This window comes from Myotis myotis, unplaced genomic scaffold (genome assembly GCF_014108235.1).
Source record: "Myotis myotis isolate mMyoMyo1 unplaced genomic scaffold, mMyoMyo1.p scaffold_m19_p_8, whole genome shotgun sequence".
Classification (NCBI taxonomy): domain Eukaryota; kingdom Metazoa; phylum Chordata; class Mammalia; order Chiroptera; family Vespertilionidae; genus Myotis; species Myotis myotis.
The window spans coordinates 51,317,824-51,335,087 of NW_023416390.1; the positions used below are offsets into that span (position 1 = coordinate 51,317,824).

The 17,264-nt window shown below is 37.6% G+C and overlaps 1 protein-coding gene across 1 annotated transcript in view; it reads left to right on the forward strand.

The window, feature by feature from the left end:
• Positions 1–8,710, forward strand: part of SCN3A (sodium voltage-gated channel alpha subunit 3) — a 110,771-nt gene extending 102,061 nt beyond the window's left edge. The window contains exons 25-28 of the mRNA XM_036320582.1: positions 1,689–1,826; positions 2,850–2,954; positions 4,755–5,025; positions 5,537–8,710. Coding sequence (XP_036176475.1) covers positions 1,689–1,826; positions 2,850–2,954; positions 4,755–5,025; positions 5,537–6,732 — 1,710 coding nt within the window. The 3' untranslated portion in view covers positions 6,733–8,710. The remainder of the gene's footprint in view (positions 1–1,688; positions 1,827–2,849; positions 2,955–4,754; positions 5,026–5,536) is intronic.
• Positions 8,711–17,264: the final 8,554 nt, after the last annotated feature.

The window sequence follows — 17,264 nt, forward strand, 5'->3', positions numbered from 1 at the left end:
TGGGCAAGGGGGCCATCATATCCCCCCAATCCCCGGCTCCGCCCCCCACCCAGGCCTGATGCCTCTGGCCCAGGCATCAGGCCTGGGCAGGGGACCCCCAGCCCCCTGCCCAGGCCTGATGCCTCGGCCAGAAGAGTTGACCCTCATCACCCTCCAATCACCAATCACCGAATCGGCCCCTTGACCAGGCCTGAGGCCTCCGGCAGAGGTGTCAGGCCTGGGCAGGGGACCCCCAGCTCCCCGCGGTTGCAGGCTCTGCCCCTGCCCAGGCCTAACGCCTCTGGCCGAGGCATTAGGCCTGGGCAGGGGACCCCCAGCTCCCCGCGGTTGCAGGCTCCGCCCCTGCTCAGGCCTAACACCTCTGGCCTAGGCGTCCGGCCAGGGCAGTGGGGACCCACAGTGGCAGCGGGGGGCGCTGCGATCGCGCGGGCTCCGCCCCTGCCCCTGCAGGACGCCTCTGGCTGAGGCGTCCGGCTCGGGCAGCGGGGGCCCGCAGCTGCAGCGGCCCCGCGATCGTGGGCTCCGCTTTAGGCCCAGGCAAGGGACCCCTAGCTCCCGGGACTGCCAGCTTCGACCGTGCCCAGCTCCCATCGCTGGCTCCACCCCTACTTCCTGCTATCACTGGCCAGGGCAGCAAAGGCGCCTGATTCTCTGATCATGGCTAGGGGGCAGGGCAAAGGCGGCCCCAGGGCCGCCTTTGTCCTGCCCCCCAGCTCTTAGCTCCCCCCTGGGTTTCCGATCACTGTCAGTGGCAGGGGGCTTCTTCCTGCTTTCCCTTTCGCCTCCCTGCATTGTGCCTACATATGCAAATTAGCCACCATCTTTGTTGGCAGTTAACTGCCATCTTAGTTGGCAGTTAATTTGCATATAGCCCTGATTAGCCAATGAAAAGGGTAGCGCCATACGCCAATTACCATTTTTCTCTTTTATTAGTGTAGATATTATCAGATCATTTACAATCGTATGTAGAAATGACCTTTTTAAGACCATACGCTTCAGTGTAGATAATTTTTGGTTAATACATGTCTATTTTATGTATCTAAAATGAAAAGACATCTAACTTCTTAGAAAAAAAAAAGATATCTAACTTCTTGGATCAAAAGGTGTAAAATTGATCCAGCAAATGAAACTGTTAAGATTAGAAAAGGTCTCTCCCTCTCCCTGGTAAGTATGATAAACAACCCGGGTCTGGGAAACAACTTCCAAAAATACCATGATAAAAGCAAGCAAGTTTCAAGGAAATTCAATTTTAAAAATAGGAATAAAAATAATTCCTCAGAGCATATCATTTATGCTGAATTTTCCTCTGAGAGGTTGATTTTCTGTTATTAAAGCCGTATCTCCAAGAGCCAGCATTTCCATTTCCAAACCCAAATTGAAAATACTGCAAAAATATATATGACTAATAATAGGCTCAAAATGTTTGCCCTGTTTTTACCACTGTTACTTACTCTAAATAATATGTACAGATATGCCACAATGGGAAAACAGATGCAAGAACACTCATAAAAATTACAAACTTTCCTTATCCTTCATCACAACAATTTGAAAAAGAATTGTTTTTGCAAACTACTGTTTCAGGGCAAGGCAAAAGTAGCTCTATATTAAGTAACAACACTCATCAAATTGTTATTCAGTTTAAGTACTTACTGTGTTTTTAAATATTTTATATTTTCAATATTATTTAGGTTAAACTGCAGCCTGTGTATGAAGAAAATCTGTACATGTACTTATACTTTGTCATCTTTATCATCTTCGGGTCATTCTTCACTCTGAATCTGTTCATTGGTGTCATCATAGATAACTTCAACCAACAGAAAAAGAAGATAAGTATTCCTCAGCTCTCACCTCTCTCCATTCTGAGCTTTTCTCTGTTATATATGAACACTCACAGTTATGACAGACTTAGATCATTTTTATGTTCTTTTCCATTCACTATATGGTCAGTTCAGGTGCAAAGGAATCCAGCTCTAGTCAGTGGATCCTCTCCAGGTGCATCCTCTGCAGATCTGCTAATAGGGTCTTCCTGACCCAAAAATATGGCCACTGCCTCAAAACATCCAGTGGGCCTCCAGTGTTTTATCCTTGCTTACGAAGCATTTCAGGGATGATCTCCACCCAGTTTTCCAGCCTCATTTTCTCCATAACATATTTTCTATATCCACTTCCCTAGTCCTCAGTCACTGCCCACCCACCATCAACACTACTATCATTTTCTACACTCACGGCTACATGGATTTTCTGCCCTTTTCCAAACAAGCCATGTTCTTCTACCTTCATGACTTTACGTAGACTATGTTCTCAGCCTGGACTTCTTTGCTTAGCAAACACTGAACCGCCTTTTAAGATCTAGCTTAAGGGTACTCTCCTACACAAAGCCCATTTCCGAGTCTTGGAATTTATTGTTATCCCTGCAGTGCCTGCAGTGCTTATTTGTTGACACTGTATCTTATATCTATGAAAGTCTGATACCAGATACATTGTTCAGCACACAGGAGGTGCTCAAAAATTGTTGAATAAAGAAGTAAAACTGTCAACAGTGAAATGGTTTAAGAAAACGTTTTTTTCTTTCACGAAAATATATGAGACCTCTGATCCTCCTTCTAAACATATTATAATCAAATTAAGATCCTGTACTAATCAGAATTTTATGTGATTACAGGGTTTGCATAATATTTAAGTACTCAGAATTTCACATAAATGGGAAAAGCAGAAAAATCTGTATGAAGCAGGGTAATAATCTATTTAAAAACGGAGAGAGGATTAAAGGAAAGACCCAGACATATTTTTGTAAAAGTGCTATTGTAACACATGTGGGGATTGTAACCAATTTTCTTCTGTGTCTTTACTTTGGAGGTCAGGACATCTTTATGACAGAGGAACAAAAGAAATATTACAATGCAATGAAGAAACTTGGGTCCAAGAAACCTCAGAAACCCATACCTCGGCCTGCAGTAAGAATGACTCATCTTCTTTAAAATTCCAAAGCCTGATTTCCATAGGATGAAACTGAGCAGTGCTCTGGATCAGAGCATATTGTGTGATATCACCAATACATAATATGACCTGATTGTGAGGTCCATGTTGTGTAACACAATTCACAACTGCTACACTCGATAAGACACTCAATAAGAATTACTAAGTTCTTTAAAAAGGGGAAATGTTCTTTACAGTCTGTCAATTGAAAGTCTTCAACTAAAGGGTTCCAGGTAACTGCTTCCCACACAGGCTCAATGCTCCCACTGCTGCCAGCAATGCACTGGGATCCTGCACCTGTGATCATGTTAAGGGTACCCTCTTGGCCTTTTAAGTAGATGGAGTTTTTCAGATTTCCCATCCCACACCCATGGCCTCCCTCTATGCTGCTTGTTCTCTTTATTCTTATGACTAAAAATATTCTTAACATTTTTAGCAAGGAAAAGGTTATCATCAAAATAGTTTGTTTCACAAAATACCCACAACAAAAACATATTTGGAATGCATACTCTGTAGAGCTCCCTAATGACAGGAAGGCATGATAATGAGGTATCATGCTCACCGAGCTGTACTCTAACTCATCTATCCTCCCAGATGTGTAAGTAATAAGGAAACTGAGGCCCACAGAAGGTAAATATCACAACCCAAGTCATAAAGCCTGTAATTGCTAGAACTGGGACTAGACAGGATCTCCTGAATCCTATAAATGGCTTCACTTCACCATATGTTTAAGAGTAGTTAGAGCTGGGTAGGAGATGGGAGGAGGAGGTGCAGGGTACACAAAAGGGCATGACCTGCTTTACTGAAGTTCATTTAAATATTACAGTTAGAAGAGGTAGAATTAAGTAGAAAATGACTGACATATTTTGTGGGAGAGAGAGATAGAAAAAAGATACTATCGGTCCTAAAGTATTGATAAATGAATTGGAGTATTGTACAAGTCTGTCTACATTAACCTCCTTTGTAAATATTTATTACTAGTTGCCATTATATTTTTATAAAAATAATCATAGTTGCCGAAACTGGTTTGGCTCAGTGGATAGAGCGTCGGCCTGTGGACTGAGAGGTCCCAGGTTCGATTCCGGTCAAGGGCATGTACCTGGGTTGCGGGCATATCCCCAGTAGGAGATGTGCAGGAGGCAGCTGATCGATGATTCTCTCTCATCGATGTTTCTAACTCTCTATCTCTCTCCCTTCCTCTCTGTAAAAAATCAATAAAATATATTAAAAAAAATAATCATAGTTATTAAAGTCAAGCAAAACCCATACATATTATCAGCCAACCGCCACCAATTTATGCCTTATTCAGCTTTATCTTTCCATAGAACCTAAATAAACCAATTATGTTTAGCTCTTGTCAAATGACTTTTTCTTTTTTAATATGCTTTATTGATTTCAGAGAGGAAGGGAGAGGGAGAGAGAGAGAGATAGAAACATCAATGATGACAGAGAATCATTGATCGGCTGCCTCCTGCATGCCCCAGACTGAGGATTGACCCCACAACCTGGGCAGGTGCCCTGACCAGGAATTGAACCATGACCTCTTGGTTCATGGGTCAATGCTCAACCACTGAGCCATACTGGCTGGGCACAAATCACTTTTTTCATTTCTTTCTCTTTTTTTTAACATAAGAGAAATGAAGCATACATAATTTTGTGGGGTTATGTGAGAAGGGTGTACATCTCATGGCCACTGGTGGAACTTTGACTGTAATTTTATTGGATCATTATTTATGAAATATGCATATTAACTTTCTCTATCCTCTCTCCTCTTCTAGAACAAATTCCAAGGAATGGTCTTTGATTTTGTAACCAGACAAGTCTTTGATATCAGCATCATGATCCTCATCTGCCTGAACATGGTCACCATGATGGTGGAAACCGATGACCAGAGCAAATACATGACTACAGTTTTATACCGGATCAACGTTGTGTTCATTATCCTGTTCACTGGAGAGTTTGTGCTAAAGCTTATCTCCCTCAGATACTACTACTTCACCATAGGCTGGAATATTTTTGACTTTGTGGTGGTGATTCTCTCCATTGTAGGTAAGGATGCTTTCATTACAGAGAGGTCTATTGTAGGAAGGTCCCTCAAGGCCTGACAGCTGTGTAACATGGAAATAAGGTCTGAGAATTATAATGTGTGTATATATGAAGTTTAACAGTCTTGTTCATTTCCCTCTAACTGAAAAATGTTGGTATTAAAAAATAAAAAATAATATATTTGTAAATTTTGGAAAAAAGTCTTTGTAATTAGCACATTTCATATATGAGGATACCTGTTCATAGAAAATGGTGTGTATAAATTTAAATTGCTATATCACTATGAGATTATTTACTTTGTTGGATTTTGCAGAAATCCATATAGGTTTATGACATTACATAATAATTGTATAAAACTGTAATCTTTAATTGCTAAATTGGGAAGTGGATCTAAATATTTAGCAAAGGTTTATATTCATAATAAATTTGTTGTTTTCATAGAACTTGCAAAGATAAAGTATTCATGTAAGCATAAGATATTCACTATTAGTGGTTTTCTGTATTGTTTCCACAGGCATGTTTCTGGCTGAGATGATAGAAAAATATTTTGTGTCCCCTACCCTGTTCCGAGTGATCCGTCTTGCCAGGATTGGCCGAATCCTACGTCTCATCAAAGGGGCGAAGGGGATCCGCACGCTGCTCTTTGCTCTGATGATGTCCCTCCCTGCGTTGTTTAACATCGGCCTCCTGCTCTTCCTGGTCATGTTCATCTACGCCATCTTTGGCATGTCCAACTTTGCCTATGTTAAAAAGGAAGCTGGAATTGATGACATGTTCAACTTTGAAACCTTTGGCAACAGCATGATCTGCCTGTTCCAGATTACCACCTCTGCTGGCTGGGATGGTTTGTTAGCACCTATTCTCAACAGTGCACCACCTGACTGTGACCCTGATGCAATTCACCCTGGAAGCTCAGTTAAGGGAGACTGTGGGAACCCATCTGTAGGGATTTTCTTTTTCGTCAGTTACATCATCATATCCTTTCTGGTTGTGGTGAACATGTACATCGCTGTCATCCTGGAGAACTTCAGTGTTGCTACTGAAGAAAGTGCAGAGCCCCTGAGTGAGGATGACTTTGAGATGTTCTACGAGGTTTGGGAGAAGTTTGACCCCGATGCTACCCAGTTTATAGAGTTCTCCAAGCTCTCAGATTTTGCAGCTGCCCTGGATCCTCCTCTTCTGGTAGCAAAACCAAACAAAGTTCAACTCATTGCCATGGACCTGCCCATGGTCAGTGGGGACCGGATCCACTGCCTCGACATTTTATTTGCCTTTACAAAGCGTGTTTTGGGTGAGAGTGGAGAGATGGATGCCCTTCGAATACAGATGGAAGACCGGTTCATGGCATCGAACCCATCCAAAGTCTCCTATGAACCCATCACCACCACTTTGAAACGCAAACAAGAGGAGGTGTCTGCTGCTATTATTCAGCGTAATTTCAGATGTTATCTTTTAAAGCAAAGGTTAAAAAAGGTATCAAGTAAATATAATAAAGAGGCAATCAAAGGGAGGGTTGACTTACCTATAAAAGAAGACATGATTATTGACAAATTAAATGGGAACTCCACCCCAGAAAAAACAGATGCAAGTTCCTCTACCACCTCTCCTCCTTCCTATGATAGTGTAACAAAGCCAGACAAAGAAAAGTTTGAGAAAGACAAACCCGAAAAAGAAAGCAAAGGGAAAGAGGTCAGGGACAATCAGAAGTAAAAACAAAGAATTATCTCTGTAATCAATTGTTTACAGCCTATGAAGGTAAAGTCTATGTGTCAACAGGACTCCCAGAGGAGGTCTATGCCAAACTGACTGTTTTAACAAATACTCATGGTCAGTGCCTATAACAAGACAGTGGCCTCTCCGTCACTACAACTCTGTGAGTCAGGGTATCAACAATGACAAAAGGTTGCTGTTCTCATTACCAGCTGACACTGCTGAGGAGAAACCCAACAGCTACCTAGACTGTAGGGACAGTTGTGCAGTGATCCTTGTAACTACACCAAACACCTTTAGTACAGTACTAGCATTCACTCTATTTTTAACTTCCATATCTGCCATATTTTTACAAAATCTGTTCTAGTGGATTCCCTGGTCCCTAATTCATAGTTTATTCATAATACTATGTCACTATTTTTGTAAATGAGGTTTAAGTTGAGAAAAAAGTATATGATCCCTGTGTTCCTACTCCAAAAGTTTTCAAATAATCAGACAAAAGTGTTTTGTCTGAGAGATGAAATTCTAGCTCAAAACCAGAAACAAAATTGTAATATCAACAATTTCAGGTACTTCCATTTTCTAGATGATTTTAATTTTGAAAGTGTTTGTCTATGTTTGTTTATATCTGAACAGTTATGTGCCTGTAAAGTCTCCTCTAATTTTAAAGGATTATTTTTATGCAAAGTGTTCTGTTTCAGCAAGTGCAAATTTTATTCCAAGTTCCAGAGTTCTATATTTAATTTTGGTTAAATGCTTTTAAAAAAAAGTAATTTAATAATCTGTTCTAGAAAAGTATAGTCTATCTAAAGTATCACTTTAGAATAGTTGTTCCACTTTCTGCTGCAGTATTGTTTTGCCATCTTTTGCTCTTAGCAAAGCTGACATTTTATTAAACACCCTGTTATGTAAATAGTTATTTTTTCCTGTGGTGCATGTTTGGGCAAATATATATATATATAAGTATATATACAGCCTGATAAACAAGTTCTATTAAATCAAATATGTACCACAGTGTATGTGTCTTTTGCGAGCTTCCAACAGGGATATATCCTGTACCATTCATTAAACATAAATAGTTCGAAGACTATCACTAATGCATGTTAATATTGCCTATGCTGCTCTATTTTCCTCAACCTATTCTTTATAAGTCTTGGTTAGAAGAAGTGACATGTTGGTGGTAGAGTGAATTCAACCAGCTCTCTGTCTAGTACGTCAAGCAGAATAGCTTGCAGTTATTTAAAAGCACTTTTACTTTCGCATTTTTAATTTAACTTGAGTGTTGTGTGATGCCTCTCTAGATCTCAAGGAAACACACTGCATACTGCCTGTTGTCAAAACCTGTATACTTCATATTTTGCTATAAATATGTCCAACACTTGTTGAAATATAATGTAAAAATATGATCAATTTTATTTGTCGCATTTGTACATAAGAAAGTTATTTTCAGGTTGATGACATGGCAACTTATTTTGCTTTTTGTTTTTGCTTCTTATTTTTAATCACAACTCCAAACTTTTGAATTCATAAGACTTTTCAAAGGATAATCTCCTAAAATAAAAGTTAGACACTGGGTTTTGTGAATTTCTTTGTTATATTTTCTACCATACCAATAGTAGATACATTGGTCAAAAACTCAAACCTAGATCATTTTTACAAATTCTGGTTGCCTCAATATAACCCTTTATTCATGGAAGTTTTTTTTTAACTCAACTTTTGTAGTATTTGCTTATGCAGACTAGTATTATTTTTTTATTCTTGCTACACTAAAGCTACGAGAGATATAACTTGGGCTGTGTCCTTTCCAGCCATGAACAAAGTGGCAAAGTTGTGCAATGATCTGAAATGATATAATTTTTTGCACAAACCAAAAATTTAATGTTAATTCATTTTACAAAACTATTTACTTGTAGTGTATTGATGAACTGCATGCAGGGAATTGCTATTACTAAAAGAGAATGGTGAGCTACGTCATTATTGAGCCAAAAGAATAAATATTTCATTTTTTATTGTATTTAATTTCTTGGCCTCTGTTTTTTTTATTGTTCGAAGTTTAAAAAATATATAATTAGTAAAAGCTATACTTGATCTGACATCTGTATACATAAAAGTTCACATTAATTACATAACAACCTAGTGCATGATCCACCAAGCAGTACTACAGAATAAAGCACTTTTGTGAACTTTTGTGTGTGCAAAGGATCAAACCCACATGTTCCAGTTTGTAGGTATCCTAACAATAACAGTAGCTCTCTACAATGATCATTAACTCAAAATTAATTCCTTTGGCTATAATCATTTTAATCTCAACCCCTCTCAGTATAACTGTTACCATCTCCAAATTTCTAAGTAGTTAATAAATCTTATATACTTCATATTTAAATGGATTTTATGAACTCCTATTTACAGATAAAATATTAATAATGTAGTGATTGAGGATTTATATTAACTTTTTTCAGTGTTCCTTGGATTGATGTCATGTCAAAACCAAATATTTATTATCAGTGGTAAACTCCAGTTATAATGCATGTGTTTTGAAGATGAATTGGGTCTAAATATGCATTTCAGATTTAACCCTAACCCCAACATAAATGATATAAGGTGACTTAATTGAAATTCATTGACTTCTTTCTGCTCAAATAAATTTTCATATCTTGCCAATATCACAGAGAAGTATTGCTTTGCAAAATCCTTAACCTTTTTATGTATCCTACTATGTAATTACTAGAGGCCCAATGCATGAAATTTGTGCAAGAGTAGGCCTGCCTTTCCCTGGCTGCCGGCACTGGCTTTCCTCTGGCTCCCGGGACCTGGGCTTCCCTTGCAGCCCTGGCTTCATCTGGAAGGTCGTCCTTCTGGCTTCATCTGGAAGGTCGTCCAGAAGGACCTCTGGTCTAATTAGCATATTACGCTTTTATTATTATTATAGATTAGCCAAGCAATCTGTTAATTGATATGAATTGTATCTAAATAACCATCCTCTAAAATAGTCAGAAGAGTCAATATACCTTTTAAAAAATTACTCAGATAACTTTAAACAGACAGAAACACATTTGGCCTTGACTTTAATCCCATTAAAAGTCTTCGTGACCTCAAAGATTTTATACTACAAGGTTGAAGGATGTTTAAAATAATTGAAAAAAAATAGCTATTTTTTCTTCTTTGTGATATTACAGATTTCTAAAAGATAACATCTGATATATAACCAAAGAGATTAAAGCAAATAAATAATTAGTCATTTGTGAAATTGTCTGAAAACAAAAATTACTTATTTCTTGATCATTAACATTTGCCACAAAACATGAAAAAGTTGGGCTTAAGTTTTGCATTCCCTAGAGTACTGGTTTTAATCACAAAAGAAAGAAGCACATGATCCTCTTACCTTATAACATCAAAAATGTTTTATTCTTTTTACAGAGAAAAGAATTAATGATTTGATGTATCCAAACATTTGTTGTTACTCACTCCTAGAGATCCTTTTGTTGGCAGCAACTGTCCCCCCTCCCCTCCTCTCCTCTTCAGAATCTCTCTGTCCTCTGGAATTCTGCCAGTTGACATACAGAAATGTATATCAGAAACCTTCTAAACTAGATAGCACCCCATTACTGAGAGATCAGTTTTATCTTAGTATGGAGTAAAACAAAAAAAATTACTCTGGATAACCTGCCCTTCACATATCCCACTACTATCATCTGTCATGGCCACCACTCCACAACCCTGCTCTCTCCGCCATAGAGTCACATTACACAATGTTTTGATATCTCTCCTGTCTCTGCACATGCTATTCTCTTTGCCTGAAGTGTCCTTCCCTCTCCTTTTCCCCCCTGGTAAAGCACTGCTCATCTTTTAAGAACTGGCTCAAATATCATCATATTTTAGGAACCATCCTCAGATTTCCCCCAGTAGAATATATCATTTCTTCCTAGACTTCTTAAGTGTATCAATGATGGTGTGTATCATAATGTGCTGTATTACCTCCTTTTCATTTATCTCTTCTAGTAGATTGTAAATATCTAAAGTATGGGGCACATCTCATTAATTTTTTTTTACCCTTCTTTCCTATCAGCGGTGACTACCACAGTATCAGTGACTATTAGTATTCAGATATATTACTAGTACAATTGATTCTTGCAGGAGTACAAAAAAATATTTAAGTGCCAAACAATAATACTAGTACTATACATTTTTTTCAGTCCCAATTGAGAATGACTCTCAAATTTATTAGCATCTAAATTCACCACCTTTATAATCAGTTAAAAATATACACATATCTTGGAAATACTGTATACCTTTTAGCTGTGGCTTTCAAGTAATATATATTACCTAACGGAAACTACTAAAACAAAACTTCATTTCATTAATTGTATCAATGAAAGAATAGTTTTACTTAGTTGTCTTCAATCAGACATATGTTGCATGGATAAAAACATAGGTTTTATTTTGGTACCTTAATCATGAAAATATTTTTCACATTTGATAATTCATGAGTACACTTTAGTATGATGTTAGGATTTTGCTTAACGAATATATATTTCCATCATATAATGAGACTACTATCTTAAAATCTTCCTATCATAAAATACCTAAGAAAAGAATAATGTATTTTTAAAGACCATTTTACTGTACGGTTGGGCTTACAGGAAAGCAAGGGAAATTCCATAGGGCTGATAGAGAAAGGTAAGCAAGCGCTGAACTCAGAGGCTGCTCTGGGGGCTTCTGTGGATCCCAGTAACCTATAGCTTGGTCTTAATAACTTGAGTATAGGGAATAGAAGACAAATATTTTGATCCAATTTGAGTGAGAGATCCTGAATAAATTCAAGACCACAAAAAGATACTCACTTAATGAAAACATGTTTTTAAAACCAACCTAGCAAAGGCAGATAGAAAGGCAATTTTTGGTAAGCAAACTTGTGTCTTGTCTTAGTTCTGGGTTTATGGGGGAAAATCTCTCTTGAAATTCATTCACCCAGATTTGACCCATATTTATACTACCTGCCTAGTACAAAATACTGCCAGGCAAAAATTCAATTTAAAGCAGACACAAGTTGCCAGTGGTTCCAGGCTCTTGGTAGAAATGAACAGAAATCCTTTCTGAAAGACCACAGCTCAGCCCAGGCTTCAAAGATACCCCACAAATAAAGTTCAAGAAACATGAATTCATAATTAAAGAAATGACAAAGTAAACAATGAGAAAACAAAACTGTAGAGTGGGAGCAGGAGAACACATCCACTGTCTTCAGATATAGGATAGAAGTATGCTTAATGGTATTAAAAAATAAAAAAGGATTTAAAATATGAATAGTGAGGGAGAGATAAAAAATTATGAGGCACACTTGAAGAGTATTACGCCATTTCTGGAAACAAAGCATACAATAAGTGAAATTAAAACAAATGGAAGGCTTATATAGCAACTTACATGAAAGAGAGAAATCGTGAATTAAAATCTGAAAAAAATTACAAACTAAACAGCAGAGGCAAAGACAGAAAATATATGAAAAACCTTAAGAGAAATTAAGGGAGTTGTGTGAAGATATAACATAATTGGAATTCCAAAAGAGAAATTATAATATAAGGGAATCCAATATGTGATTATATAATGACTAAGAATTTTTCATTATTGATGATGAACAAAAATTCTAACATTCAGGAATCACAAAAATCCTAATCAAGATAAACAAAAGAGAGCCATAATCAGGCACATCTTAATAAGTTTCACAACAAAGCAAATGACAAAACTTACAAGTAAAAAGAAAGACAAAGTAAACAGAACAATTTTAATATAACAGCAAGAAATGTTACAAGAAAATGTCTGTTAAACAGGTATTTTATACACAGGAAAACTATCATTAAGAATAGAGAGGAGCCCTAACCGGTTTGGCTTTAGTGGATAGAGCATCAGCCTGCAGACTCAAGGGTCCTGGGTTCGATTCCGGTCAAGGGCATGTACCTTGGTTGCGGGCACATACCCAGTAGGGAGTGTGTAGGAGGCAGCTGATCGATGTTTCTCTCTCATCGATGTTTCTAACTCTCTGTCCCTCTCCCTTCCTCTCTGTGAAAAATCAATAAAATATATTAAAAAAAAAAGAATAGAGAGGAAATTCAAACATTTTCAGATAAACAAAAATGGAGATATTTTATTACCAATATATTCTCACAATGAAATGTCTAAAAGATATACTTCAAGTAGAAGAAAAATTATTTCATCAGAAAGTTCTAAGATGCAGAAAGGAATGTTGAGACAAAAACAAAACAAAACTGTAAATGTATGATTAACACATAAAATTAAAAAACAGTGATGGCAAGAAGCAATAATAATTTTTACTTCAGTGGTTAAAACAAACAAAAAATAGAACTAAAAGAGTAAAATATTTTCATGCAAGCTGGGAGAGATGTTGGAGTTCAAAAATTCTAAGTCTGTGTATTATTCAGGAGGATGATAAAAATATTAACTTTATTATTTTTTACTAAATTTATTGGGGTGACAATTGGTCAACATGATCATCTGGTTTCAGGTGTGGGCTTCTATATTACAAGACCCGTATATTACAGTGTTCCCACCATCCAAGTCACATCTTCTCCTGTCACCACAAGGTAGGACCATGAACTTTAAACTTTGCTTAAAACTCTTACTAAAATTTCAAAGATATACAAAGAAAAACGAATGTTAAGATCAGTGCAGGAATAAAGTAAAATAACTTGATATTCAATGAATTTAAAAGCACAAGAATGAAAAGAAAAATAGAAATATAAGATCAATAAAAAGTAAAAAATAATCTGGTAGAAATTAACAATAGTCAAAATGTAATGAGTGGATGAAAAACCAAAAAGCACACGTATTCTTTGATGATAAATAAAAGCTTCACATACTAGACACACAAAGAACTCTTCAGTAGCATTTGAAAAAGTATCATGATTTTTTCAATTGCATAGTCACATTTATTAAAACACATTAAATGACAAACCAAAAAGCAAGTGTCAAAAAATTTCAAAGAACTGATACATGGACCACACCAGGTTTAAATATAATTAAACTAGAAATCTAACTTTTGGGAATGTATTTGGAGTCTCAGCTCAAATTGTGGTTAAGGACAAGGAGCTCTGGAGCAGTTCCTGAGGGACTGGCTTTATATGGAATAGAGAGTAAAGAACTCCATGTCTAAGGGTGTTATCTAAAACAACAAGATCTCGGTGGACATTATGAGGCTAGTAGCCCCATGATTCAAGCAAAACAATAGAGCAGCCAGAGGTTTAATGGAGTGAACCAAGGAAAAAGAAAGCTAAAAAGAACTGTGTTAAGGTCACAGCCAATTATGTGGGTCAAAAAGACTGTACACGGACTAGGCTTCATTCACTTGGGAGAAATCAGAACAAGATATGGGCATACATGAAAGCACTCCCCAAAATTCACACAAAGCCATCATATAAGATGGCATGAGGCTCAGTTGTATAAGAGGCTTAAATATAACCTCTGCCCAAACACTGACTGAACAACACATGATTCTAATCCAGGGGTGACTCTTAGGAGGCAGGATTAATAATAAATTCAGGCTCTTGTCTGGCAATGTGAAACATTGTGTGCATGTCCAAGGTTGTACCCGCTACGGAGCAGAGAGAAGAATTCAAAGCTACTAGTCCCTGAATGACATAGGGCCCCAAACCCAAACACCCTGAACCATGAAATCAACCTCCAAGCCACACATACATCCAATGGCAAAAAGTAAAACTCTAACTGGATAAGGGGGCTTAAGCACAACCTTTGACCAATAAATGGCTAATGCCAACCTGAGGGCAACACCTAAGATAAAAAAATAAAGGAAGGCAGTCTGAGCAGGAAAATTAGTGGTTACACACTTTAGAGTAACTAGACTTTATAAAATTAGTTCAGTCAAATCACTAAACAATTAAAAAATAAAAAGAAGCACGCAAACAATAACAACAGTCTTTGAGGGTAGGTGGGATCAGAAACTGTAGGGTTGAAAAACACAATAACTTCACTAGAGGGATTCAACAGTGAATTTGAGCTGGCAGAACAAAAAATCAGCAAAATTGAGAAGAGACTGATAGAGTTTACATAATCTGAAGAAGAGAGAGGGAAAAAAAAAAAGACAAACAGCCTTAGAAAAAAATATGAGACACCATTAAGCACTCCAACATACATAAAATGTCAATGCCAAAACAAGAGAACAGAAAGAAAAATGAAGAACATCTGAAGAAATAAAAGTTGAAAACTTCCTGAATTTAATGAAATACATTAATCTGCATATCCAAGAAGACAAGTGCTGGTGAGCATATGGAGACAATTGAAATTCCTGCACATTGTTGGTGTGAGTGCAAAATAATGTAGCTGCTACAGAAAACTATATGAAGATTACTCTAAAAAAAAATTAAAAATAACTAAAATAAGATCTATCAATCTCACTTCTGGTTATTTATCCAAAAGACTGAAATCAAGATTTGAAAGAGGCCTTAACCGGTTTGGCTCAGTGGATAGAGTGTCGGCCTGCAGACTGTAAAGTCCCAGGTTCGATTCTGGTCAAGGGCATGTACCTTGGTTGTGGGCACATCCCCAGTTGGGGGTGTGCAGGAGGCAACTGATCGATGTTTCTAACTCTCTATCCCTCTCCCTTTCTCTCTGTAAAAAATCAATAAAATACATATTTTTTTAAAAAAAAGATCTGAAAGAGGTATTATCAATTGCATTTTTATCACAGCACTATTCAAAATAATCAAGATGTGGAAACAACCTAAATGTCCATCTATGATGAATGGGTAAAAAAAAAAAAAATGTAGCATATACATACTAAGGAATACTATTTAGGAAGGAAGTTCTGCAGCTTGAGACAACATGGATTAACCCCAAGGACACTATGCTAAGTGGAATCAGCCAATCACAGGAAGACGTATAATTCCATTTATACCAGATATCTAAAATAGTCAAAATCATAGATTCAAAGATTGAAATGGTGGTTGTCAGGGGCTGGGGGAAGAAGGAGAGGGTGGTTATTAATCAACAAGTATAAAGTTTCCTTAAGCAAGATAAATAAACTCTAAAGAGCTGCTTTGCAGCATTATATCCATGGGCAACAATATTGTATTACACACTTAAAATTTTAAGAGAGTAAATCTCATGTTAAGTGTTCTTACTACAATAAAACAAAAATTTTAAAATAAATACAATAAAAACTTGTTGGGATGTACTTCATAGATGACATGTTTTGGGGGGGTTATTTTTAGTAAATGTTCTGTATATCAAAATGTCTATTCTGCAATTGTGAGATACAGTGATCTACATATTTAACGCTTCATCATCTCTGCACTTACTGAGTTTTTGTCTGCTTATTCTATTAGTCACTGAGAAAAGTATGTTAAAATCTCTTATATAATTGTGAATTTGTCTATGTCTCCTTTAAATTTAGTCAAGTTTCGGCTACAAACGCACCTGGCCCAGGATTCAGAGAAACCCAAAGAGAAGACCAAGAGGGTGGGTGACCTGCCTTAGAAGCTGTCGCCGGGCAATGCGGAGCTGCACACAGACTGGTCCAGGACGCAGAGAAGGTGAAGGAGATGAACTATGGCGCCAGAGGAGTTGCTGGCCCAATGCTGCCCGGGCTGCTCCCACAAGATGAAAAGCAGCAGGCACAATTTAGCATATTGCTGGGGGCCAAGTGCATCCCTCAGAGCATAAATAGCATGGCGGCTGCTTCTGGTGTGCCTATTGGCAACTCTAAACCAAAGCCATGGGGAAAGGGAATTCTGGGAAATGTAGTTCCAGCTTATCTAAATTCATTCCACATGGGCCACCATCCCAGGCTGAGCATGGTTCCGGGGCCCAAGACAACCTTGACACAAATTGTAATTGATTTGATTCAGGATGCTAGTTGAAACCGCAAGTCTGGAAGAAATGGCCTTGAGATAAAGAATAACGGGAAAATTATTGTACCAACCCACTACCATTACCAGGCATAGCCACAAGGCAAAAATATACCTATTTTCTCATAAAAGTTTACTTACTTAAAGGGGTAAATATATATATAAAATATTGCTAAGAATTTGTGACAAAGGTTAAGTCAGATGCTCACCCACCAAAAAATAAATTAACTTGGGAAATTTAGGTTTGTATAAAGTATATGACACACATCTGTGGAGCCTAATGATAAAACAGTGATTTGTTTTGGGTTTTGTTTTTTTGGTAGGGGGGTACAACTTTAAATTATAATAATAAAGATACTCTTGTAACTAACCTAATTATGAAGAACAGGAAAGGAGCAAAGGGAAGGGCAAACAGTATGTCTTTTGAACTGCTTCACCAGGAAGCTAACGCTTACACTGCCTGGGGAGCCACCTGACTCTTCCCTGAAGATTGCTGGGGGAGGGACTGGACACAGAGAAGAATAGCCACATGCCCAGCTAAACTGGGGGGGATTAGCAAAGGTACTTGCATGTTAGTCACACCTGGGAACAGGTCATTGACCAGAATGGGTGTGGTCACTGCAAAGGCTCCACAATTGGGGTATTTAATCCCCTAAACAA